The sequence below is a fragment of the Pseudochaenichthys georgianus genome, chromosome 3 (genome assembly GCF_902827115.2).
Source record: "Pseudochaenichthys georgianus chromosome 3, fPseGeo1.2, whole genome shotgun sequence".
Lineage (NCBI taxonomy): Eukaryota > Metazoa > Chordata > Actinopteri > Perciformes > Channichthyidae > Pseudochaenichthys > Pseudochaenichthys georgianus.
The window spans coordinates 41,924,674-41,935,702 of NC_047505.1; the positions used below are offsets into that span (position 1 = coordinate 41,924,674).

The 11,029-nt window shown below is 40.7% G+C and overlaps 1 protein-coding gene across 2 annotated transcripts; it reads left to right on the forward strand.

The window, feature by feature from the left end:
- Nucleotides 1-27: 27 nt before the first annotated feature.
- Nucleotides 28-10,091, forward strand: ctsba (cathepsin Ba). Of its 2 annotated transcripts, XM_034075372.2 has the most exons (12): nt 39-136; nt 1,930-1,965; nt 2,643-2,770; nt 2,848-2,933; nt 3,131-3,245; nt 3,772-3,887; nt 4,015-4,100; nt 7,948-8,094; nt 8,313-8,429; nt 8,608-8,736; nt 9,048-9,129; nt 9,432-10,091. In XM_034075372.2, exons 3-11 carry the CDS (start codon nt 2,648-2,650, stop codon nt 9,119-9,121), a joined length of 993 nt encoding a protein of 330 aa, XP_033931263.1. In that variant the 5' UTR covers nt 39-136; nt 1,930-1,965; nt 2,643-2,647; the 3' UTR covers nt 9,122-9,129; nt 9,432-10,091. The 2 variants fall into 2 exon arrangements, with proteins under 2 accessions (XP_033931255.1, XP_033931263.1); XM_034075364.2 differs by lacking the exon at nt 1,930-1,965 and having other exon boundaries at nt 28-136.
- Nucleotides 10,092-11,029: the final 938 nt, after the last annotated feature.

The following is an 11,029-nucleotide window of genomic DNA, read 5'->3' on the forward strand; positions in this document are numbered from 1 at the left end:
TACCAGCGAGAGTAAATAAAAGAGGAGGACCATATCGTAAATGAATCACAGTTTGTTAACCTGAGACAACTAGACACAAGAAGGGGAACCTGGAGCTGAAGATTTAAAGTTCACACAGCTGACACACGAGCCACAGGTAAATTATTTATTTTCTTGTCCCTTTGTCCTCCACTTTTTAACACTTCCGGTTCTCAGTTAAGATACAGTTTGTTTACACGGTGAGTAAGCAATTTGCTAACATAGCTAAATGTGTTACACTTTGATTAAACTAGTAAAAAAACACATTACTAAATCTCCAGCTAATATTGTTGGACTGACCTCACTAGTTTCATACAACAATCCGTTTGAATCCAGTTTGTTGTCATATCTTCATGTTGGTTGTTGTTTTGACTGCCTGACCCATTTTAGGTTTTAGAGGTGATAAGATACACATGTGAATTTCAAGCAGAGCGGCTAACACATCTATTCATGATTAAAGGACACATGGTCGGGGAATATGGTGTAGGCAGCACATGCAAATAAATAAAGGCAATAACCTAAAACCTGATGTTAAAATGTATATGAAACCTAATACTAAACTGGTGTCACATCAATGAAGTGGAAAGTGAATCTGTTTTGTAAGGGCTGGAGGCAGCCATTCTGTCCTCTGCTTCTACTACTAGACAAACAAGATGAGCTGAGACTTGTTTTACAGGAGTATTAACATGTCAGAGAAAGGGGGAGCATACTTTTATGGAACTGGAATAGATTGTCCTTTTTTCAATATGGACTCGATTAAAACCATCTCTTCTTTACAAAATAAATTGGAGGGAGGACATGAAAAAGTGATAGGCTACATTTGCAATCACAAGCCAAATTGTCATTGAGAGGTGGAGAGGAAATAAAATTCATTTTCTCGGTGGCTTTGGCTCTGACTCACCCATTTCTGCCTGTATCACTTCAATCTACCACAGAGGAAAATGCACAACCCCCTCACCTTTTTAGAAAGCCGTTTGTTACTCATCAAGCTCAAAGCGGGGATGCCAAAAATGTTGAGATGCAAGCAATGTGTCCTTGCAGTCTTGATTTATGTAGCTTTTGTGAGTTGTGCTATGACAACTGTTGAAAGTCATGAGACTGATTTTGACAGATCAGAAAGATGAAGGTTCACTTCCCCAAAAACTCATCTAAAGCATATTTTTATCTGCACAGCAGTTATCTTTGTGATTGAACCACTTCTCTAAAAACTAAACATATCCTGTCAACTGAATTTCTGTTGTGACCCACAGCTTTCAATATTTGCACATTGTAAATCGCTTTGCAGATCATCCATATAGTTCAAAGCTATAGAAAAGATGTATGACTCTGAAGTCCCCACAACCAATCTGTACCCACAATCTAGTGGTAGATAATGAACTTCTACCGAGCAGAAAACGACTAATAAAAAAACAGGACATTCTTAAACGGGTGCGCTGGTGACCGAGACAGACTTGTGTTTGCCAGGGCAAATCTGAGTTTGGCATGAGACTGATTTCAAATGCAGTGATTGGTAATCTTACCTGGAACAAAATAGGGTGATACAGAAACATTATCTCAATGCTTTTTTTTTTCGCTTCTCAAAGTAATTTGTTCTTCGCTACTACTGTTTGGCTCACCTCATCTGTTCATTAAGAGTTTGAGGCTGCATGTTAAGCCACTCCCTATATGCACTGGTATTGATTCTTAGCACACTCCATGCCTCATTTTAATAGCCTGCATTATGTTTTCTAATGGATCCATGTCTGGAGTCGATCTCATCTCTCACCAGTGCACTTCACCTCTCCTGTGTACCTTTTTGAGTGCAAACTTAGACCATTACCAGCATGCTTTTATCTAAAAGACTTCATACATTAGCATTCACAAGGTTATTTTTCTGCAGAATGAGGATGTTTTTTTTCTCTGTTTTTTAAGGGGGAACCGAAACCCTGTCCTAGTGTTGAATCTAAGGTATTGGTTACATTTACAGAACTATATTGTAGATGTCTGCTGATGCAGTGTGTTTAACCATTGGAAAGATGCGTCAAGCATGACTGAAAGTAAGAGGTTTTCTCTGTGTACACTGTGTATGCATGTTCCACTTGTAGTTGCAACCAGAGTGACGAAGTCTATCCAGCTGTGGGAAAATGTTTCTCTTTTTCTAATCAGAAGTTTCAGAAGTCTACGTGACTGTTCAAGCATATCATTGGGTCGTATTGATTTACAATCGACACAGAATTTCTCCATAGTTTTTATAAACTGCTCCCTTTATCTTACTGATATAGCCTCTTACCCTTTTTTATCGTTTTCTCAGTAACATGTTCTGACTCACTTGGGGCTAGATAGGCTCCTGCATGTTTGTTCTTATAGCTTTCTTTGTAAGACATTGTTATCCCTTAAGCCTACAGCCTTTACTGTGATTGGTTCAGAGAACAACATCTAAATGGATTTCTTTTGCCAGGAAATGCATTAATGAATTTGGGACATCTCTGCAGATAGACAGTAAATATGTCTTACTGTTAATCCAGAATGGTGTTTTGCATTCAACTATTTGTATATTACTTGATATTGCAATCAAGTGTTGCTACATTTGTAAGCCCTTATTTGTAATGTTGAACAAACACTACTCTTCACTTTGTATTTTTCAGGAACAATGTGGCATGCAGCCTTCCTGTTATTGGCTGCCAGCTTGTCTGTGAGCCTGGCCGCACCCCGCCTCCTTCCACTGTCCAGTGAGATGGTCAACTACATCAACAAGATCAACACTACCTGGACGGTTAGTTTCTTTCTTTTTTTTCCCTTTTTTTCTTTCTTGAAAGCAGTTTTACCCGACTAAATCTCCTTCTCCTGCAGGCTGGTCACAACTTCCATAGTGTCGACTACAGTCATGTAAAGAGACTCTGCGGAACGTGGCTGAATGGACCTAAACTGCCCGTCATGTGAGTCTCATTAGTGAAACAACTTCAGATTTCATTATGCTCTATATCCATATGAGTATTTGCTGTGTTGTACATCCCTTAATTCTCCATAAATTGTGTACGTTACAAGCAGTATAGACCAACACTCCTACCCTACCTGCCCACCATAAAACTGTAGTTGTAGTACACAGTCATACCTGACTCTGTTTCCTCTGCAGGGTTCAGTACTCTGGAGACATAAAGCTGGCTAAGAGCTTTGACTCCAGAGAGCAGTGGCCCAACTGTCCCACCCTGAAGGAGATCAGAGACCAGGGCTCCTGCGGGTCCTGCTGGGTGAGGAAAAAGATGTGACTACATTTAACTTGGGTTGAAGGCCAATACTTTTTTGAAGGAAAAGATTATTCTAAAGGCATTTACTCATGATTGTGGCTGTTGTTTTGTCGGAGCGTCACACAAACACCTACAGTATAAAAGGCTTGGTGTCAACAAACATGGATTGAAGCAGGATTCTTGAACAAAAACATGTTGAACATTTTAGAAATTATAACATCATTATATTTTGGACTTATTGGAAATGTTAAGCCCACACATGAGAAACAAGCCTATGCATCTACCTATGGAGTCTGATTCTAGTATAATACTAGTATTATTAATGCAGCTTTATCTTTTCTTGCCTCTGTGCAGAAATATCAGGTTTAAATGGGATCAATAAAAATGCAAAAAAAATCTCCTCAGCATGTGATTAATTTTGTTTAATTATTAAAATCAACTTTGGGCAATCGGCAAATGACTCACTCGAGCCTTAAAATAACCACCAGATTGTTTTTGACCTGTCTGTGACATTTCTTGCATCTTCCAGGCATTTGGCGCGGCAGAGGCCATTTCCGACCGTGTGTGTATCCATAGCAACGCCAAGGTCAGCGTGGAGATCTCCTCCGAGGATCTGCTGACCTGCTGCGAGAGCTGTGGCATGGGGTGAGGATCACTAACGTGTGAAAAGTTTTTATAATTGAATGATTTGTTGTGACCTACTGAACTACTTTCAAACCTTAAAACATGACATTGACATTTAAAAGTTAACATTATTTATATTTTTATTTAGATGTAATGGTGGCTACCCTTCAGCTGCCTGGGCCTTCTGGAGCAATGAGGGTCTGGTCTCTGGAGGTCTCTATGACTCCCACATTGGTGAGTTTTATGTGTGAGACTCCCACAGTGGTATGGTACAATTATTGTTTCAAATATTTTAGTGCATTCGTCAACTAATTGTCCGTTTTGGTCTTAGTCAACTAAGATTTCTTCAGTATGTTTGTCATAAATGTTTTTTTTTGTTTTTTTTAATTCAGAATTTATTTCCAATAAGTTTATAAGCCATCTCTGGTGATCATAAGGTTTAAAGGGGACCTATCATGCAAAATGCACTTTTTGATGTCTTTTATACATAAATATGTGTCAGGGAAAATAAAACCCTCTCTCTTTTCCTCCGTACGCAAATCTCTAAAAACGGGAGCTGATCCAGATTTACGTCATATCGGATGGTGGACCCATGGCACTATCAGAAACGTCGCTGTATCAGAAACAATTCCCGACGTGTTTTGGACGTAATAGACTTTGTTTACATTAGCAAGCATCGCTAACACTCAGAGCTAAGCTATACTGGAGAGAGCATGTGTAAGAAGCAGGATATAAAAAGGAACTCACCTTGTGGTAAACCCACGAGAGAGAAAGCCTTTGAGCTCAAACTGTTTCAGAAATAATCCTTGATCTAATAATCCTTGCGTTTCATCACAGCAACATTTTAGACAGTATCTGCCAGGTCCATGGATGTATAATAAGAACTGGATACAGCGTCGGAGGCGTGATCTCGTTCTTTCCTTTGAGAGCTGCTCATTGGCGCATGAAGGCAAAATGGCCCAACTTTTGAGAGAGCGAAACGTCACAGATGACCCGTCATGCCTAGCTTTCAGAGCAGAATAACCCATATGTGCAGTCATAGAGCATGCCCCCCGAACGCCCACTCTCGGCTCACTAGAATGAATGGAGAGAGAAAATAAATCTAGATTCGGCTTTTAGTGCATTTTACAACTTTAAGGACTTAATAGGCGCTTTCACACCGGACTACTTTTCCCAGGAACTAGGCTGATAGTTCTTGGGATTTTGGTTTCACACCAAAAAGATCTGGAACTAGAACCTAGTTCGTGCAAACCTTTTCACCCCAAGATAGTTCCTGCTAGAGGTGGTACTTTCATGGGGAGTAAATGGTTTGTGGGTGTCGGCCACACTAACAATTTCTGATTGACTGGGCGAATTGCAAACCACGCCCCGTAAAACTCCGAAAATGTTTGTGAAGCCGCCATTTTATTTGCTCGCATTAGCATTAGCCCAGTGCACCAACAGAGAGAGAGAGAGACTAACTTATGGCAACACAAAAGAAAATATGGGAGCGGTGGAGTGATGAGGAGGTGTCGGTGCTTCTGGCGATTTACTCGGAAGACGCTACCCAGCAGCTTCTACTGAAGCCAGTCCTCAACTCCGGGGGACTCCGGGACTTCGGGTGGCAGTATATGGCGTGAAGTTGTTTGCGGCCTGCCGGTAAACCCAAAGCAGAAGAAGAAAAAAAGTGGCTTCAGTTGCGTAATCCTCCCTCAGGGACTTATTCTGGTGTGAACGCGATCTACAGGACAGTTCCAAGGACTAAAGAGTTCGGGGGGACTAAGTACCAGGAACTAAGTACCGCAAAGTACTTAGCCGTATTCACACAAAGTACTTAGCTGTTGTGATGGCCACAGCCACACAGGGTAAACAACTACACTACACTGCATCCTCATCTTCAGTAGTTTTGCTTCAGTGCAGCTACAATAAAACATGCCAATTAACACCACACATTTGCTCTAGATGGTAAACTCTTTATTTGATTGTAATCTGACATTACTTCAAACATTTTAGCACAGCTAATACACAAGTATTTCTTTGTATTAATTACATTCTTTGTCTCTTGAGTTACCATGTCCATTGGGGGAGGTTACTTCCTGGTTCAGCAAAGGGCGTGGCCGAGCGCTGAGGGCTCATAAATACTGCAAGGAGCCAATTGGGACAAACCACCTGCTTCCATGTCAAAGGGGGGATTTTGGTTTTGTCAGTGTCCTTTGTGTATGATGTGACTATTAATTATCCCTTGGGTTCAACTTGGTTTGGCCAAGCCCCTATATAGGTTCCTTGGTTTTCATTGTAGGGGGGTCAGTTTTGTTGAGTTAACACCTGTTATGTGCCTTTGAGGTATTTTCTGTTGACCTCTTTTATAGGCCTAGTTACTATATGATGTTCTTGTGGACTTTTGGGGTAAATAAAAACCCTAGTTTATTTAAACCACTCCTGTGTCCTGTTGCCTTACTGCTTGGTCCCTGACAGCCGTACTTAGTGCCAGCACTTAGTGCCCCGGCACTTAGTACCCTCATGGAACTAAATACAGATCGTGTTCACACCGGAATAAGTTCCCTGAGGGAAGATTACACAAATGAGCCGCTGACGTCACTTCGTCTTCTTTTGCTTTGGGTTTACTGGCAGGCCGCAAACAACGGTGTATACTGCCACCCCGGCCGGAAGTCCCCGGAGTTGGGGACTGTCTTCAGTAGAGGCCGCTGGGACTTCCAGCAGCTTCTACTGAAGCCTTCCGAGTAAATCGCCAGAACGCCGACACCTCCTCATCACTCCACCGCTCCCATGTTTTTTTTTGTTGCCATAAGTTCTTCTCTCTCCGTTGGTACGCGGGGCTAATGCTAATAATGCTAATGCCAGCAAATACAATGGCGCCTTCACAAAACTTTTCAGAGTTTTACGGGCCGTGATTTGCAATTTGCCCAGCCAATATAAATTGTTACTTTTTTCTCCCCAGGATAGTGCTACCACCTCTCTAGCAGGCACTAAAAATGGGGGTAAAAGTTCCCGGCACTAAGTACTCTTTTTGGTGTGAACGCAAAATAAGGGGTACTAACTGAACTAAACGGGAAAAGTACGGGGTAAAGTACTCCGGTGTGAACGCGCCTCTGGGTGTGAAAGCGGCTAATGATTCTAATAAGGGCTATAAAATAGTTCATACTGGGTAGTTAATTTAGTTTAAAGAAAATTATCTGCTGATTTACAGACGTCTCTTTCCCCATGTTAGTCGATGGGGAAAAAGTATCTCTGGGCCGGGTGAAGTCACGGACTGATACGTAAATTGTAGTACAGCCAATTGGACACTACGAATTTTGGGCACAGAGTCTGGCGCACTTCCCGGGGGCTTTGCCAGGTACCGCATGAGCCGGCATAAGCTCCGCCCCCTCCTATTTTGAATTGTTTCAGTTTAAAAAAAAAAGAAGAAGCCCTATACCCAGAATCAGCACTTCTGTAACAGGAAGAGAAATGGAGTGCCACAGTGACGCGTCCTAAAACCCGGAAGTAAACTCCTTCCGGTTCCTTCGACAAAAAAAGCAATGCAATTTCTCCATAGGATTTCGGAAATAAGGTCTGTGGTTGACACCCATTTAAGAGACGGCTCACGTTTTGTTCAGCCGGATAATATCCAAATGTCTACCCTACTTTTATAATTATCTAGTCGCCAGAAGCTAAATGCTAACGTTATGCTATAAACGAACTACAGCAGGGTCGCTGCTTCAACGTCACGCCAACTTTTCATGAGCACGAGAAACTAACCCGTTAACCCGACTTTTTTTTTCATGTCCCTTTTTTAGGGGCTCCCTAATTAATCAACCTTTGACTGCAAAAAAAAATGGTGTTAGGCGAATCAGAGTTTTGTTTGTGGAGAACCACCCTAGATTGTAAAAGGGTGATAATATGTCTTATTGTAATTTACAATTCCTCCTCTTCATTGAGGAGTTGCATGTTTGCTCATTGTGTTTTTTGTTTGGAATATTGCTTTAGTGCGCCCTCTGCTGTTTCAGCTGGGCATTAAAACGACTTCAAAGATGGCACGCCATCTTTGGAAGGCCAACTTCTCATGAGATTTTAAACGAAACTTTACTCTTTATGGCTACAGGTTGTCGGCCCTACACCATCCCCCCCTGTGAACACCATGTGAACGGCAGCAGACCCTCCTGCTCTGGGGAGGAGGGGGACACCCCCAAGTGCGTCTCCACTTGTGAGGCTGGATACACTCCCAGCTACAAAGCAGACAAGCACTTCGGTGAGAGGGGCAGAAGGGATTAGAGCGTAGCATACTAACATTAGCTATGTGTCTTAAAAATGCGTAACTAATGGGACTACATTTACATGTACTGCCTTACAAATGAATGTGTTAATTAGATATTCGATGAAGACGTGAAACAATGTTATCTAGCTTTTGATGAACATCCCATTTGTATGCACACACGCAGCACAGGACTAACTCAAAGTGTGTTTCAGGTAAAACTTCTTACAGCGTGCCGTCAGAGGAGAAGCAGATTCGGGATGAGATAACCAAGAACGGCCCAGTAGAGGGAGCCTTTACTGTCTATGAAGACTTCCCGCTGTACAAGACTGGTAAGATGATGGTCACCAGTAACGGTTATAAGCAGTACAAACACATGAGAACTGAGTTTGTAGCACAGGGTAACACTGAAGGCAGATTTTGCTCAGTGATTCTGTAAAATGTTGTTTGACGCATTTGAACTCGCACTCCGCTGTGTGTTGTTTCTTGGCTATTTGTTTTCCGTCTCAGGTGTGTATCAGCATGTGTCCGGCTCTGCTTTGGGGGGCCATGCCATCAAGATACTGGGCTGGGGAGAGGAGGACGGCATCCCCTACTGGCTCTGCGCCAACTCCTGGAACACTGACTGGGGAGATAATGGTGCGCAAAGATGCATGTTTTATACTTGACTTGTTTTAATCTAGGTTGGTCAGTATCCTAAAACAATGTCCTCATCCCCTCTTATCTTCCTTCTGTGGACAATAAAGTAAAAATATATAGTAAATCAATTGCATTACTATGTAGAACTTTTTGAACTGAATATACCTACCTCTTGAGTATGAGACACAAAAGCATATATCATATAGTGTCACACTACTACTATTTTCTACTTACATTTCTGGTGTTTAGCAAAACTAATTATTTTTCAATTTGTGTAAACTGACCACTGCTGTGTGTGTTTCTGTTTTTAGGTTTCTTCAAGATCCTGCGTGGATCTGATCACTGTGGTATTGAGTCTGAGGTTGTGGCTGGGATTCCCAAGTAAATGCTGAGGTGAGACAACAACAATCGACATGGATCAATAAAAATGTATTCTATTTATATAGCTCTTTTCCCAAGTGGCTTCAGAGATTGGCTTTGAACAAAGAAAAAGATCACTCGGTTGCAACCTCCTTAATTCTAAACAGTGGAGCATTGATTTGTATTGTTGCATGAACCTCAAATATCTTGACTGTTTACCACCCCTTTTGCTCCTATGAAACGCTGTTGTGTTTATAAAATCCTACACAAAAGTGTAATAGCTTCTGTGGCTTGAGGTCTGTGCCTTTTTTGACTCTGCGTTTTTTCTCTTGCAGGTTTTTGGCTGCCGTTTCCAAATACTCATGGTCACTAAAGAGGAGATGCTGAACTCACCTCAAATGTAACTTGTCTCACAGCTTTTAGTCCTTTCTTCTAGATAAAGCCAACTGATCACCTGCTCACATGGCATGTGCACAGGCAGAGACCTTCACCTCATTTAGGTGAATTAGCAGGAGCACAAATTAGCATTCTTGAATTGAAGGTTTTTTTTGTGACCGAGTCGTTGTCTTACAGCAAGTTAAATTAAAAATACTGTGCATTTCATTAATCAGGTGATTTGGAGCAAACTGTCACTGTTTGTAGAATTTGTTTTTGTTCCCTTGTGGACACATGATTGAAAGAAATTACAATACCCTGCCTTAACACAGCAAAGAAAGGTCGGTTTGATATGAATGTGTCTAATTTGTAATGGTCACAGTTTTCATACTTTGATATTTGTATTCAATATAATTTCTCAATGCCACTCCATAATGTTAGGATGAACTTCTTGTGATGCCTGTTAGTGTTTTTACATATTAAGCATTGGTTGACAAATTGTCTTTTTTTTTAAATGGGGTTGATAATGAGAGGTTTTTATTGTCTGCCGTTTGGATCTAAAATATGTGCGCTATACTGTATGTTCTGAATTAAATAAATGAATATGTGTTACTCTTTAATATGCTTGCTGGCTTTTAAATCAATTTGTTTTTTTTATCTGAATTATTTGCACCCGTGATTGGCATTAAATCACCAAGAAACTGTGGGTCAAGCAGTGATCTATAATGTCATATGTCACATATAAGTCCAAACTATCCTGATGGTTGATCATAAAAGTTTGTTATTGCTGCATCTAAAAATGCACTACTTTGTTCAATCTTATTTGTAATTTAAACGTCTTTTTAACATCATACACATGTTTTACCCTGCAAAGCATTTTCTCAACAAGTCTAAAGATGATATACATTTAACTTTTTGCACTGCTCGACATTAAACCTGCCTCATCTTGTCTGGCATTGTAAATATTTCTTATAATGGTTACATTGTACATGTGCGTTGTAATAAACATTTGTTGAGAACAGACATGTAACCATTCAGCCATTATAAGAAAGGATGATGTGGATACATTCTATTTACATTTTAATTTTACAAGCCAAAACCGCCCTTTAAAAAAAAAAAAAAATCTGTTTTACACACATTGAACTGTACAAGTTATTACATTTTTGGAGAAAAGAAAGGACATGTGGGGCCTGCTAAGCATTTAAATTAAACATTGGCGATGCGTATGAAACATTCCCCTATGTATTTACTTGTTCTATTCTATTTAGGTGTTTATTTTGCCGGTTTTGCCCCTCTGACATCTGATTTCCAGTCTATTTGAATATATGAAAGTTGCCCTCACTTACGCCTTGCTGTCAGCGAACACAAACACTCCCCCTTCGTAGTACAATAAGTGTTTTATACACAGGCGTATTCCCTTAACAAAACTGAAATCGGTGCGTCAGTAAACAACAGAACACAAAAAGAAGCTTTCTTTACAAAAAGATCATAGAAATACGTTTTTTAAAGATACTGAATAACAGTTGAAGTGGCGACGTTTTAAAACAATAACAGCAAT

Bases quoted from the DNA above. Each gene is read 5' to 3' on its own strand.
- ctsba (XM_034075364.2), top strand. From the start codon at position 2,648: ATGTGGCATGCAGCCTTCCTGTTATTGGCTGCCAGCTTGTCTGTGAGC. The intron at 3,888-4,014 runs GTGAGGATCACT...ATTTTTATTTAG, and splicing joins TGCGAGAGCTGTGGCATGGG to ATGTAATGGTGGCTACCCTT. The intron at 8,737-9,047 runs GTGCGCAAAGAT...TTCTGTTTTTAG, and splicing joins CACTGACTGGGGAGATAATG to GTTTCTTCAAGATCCTGCGT.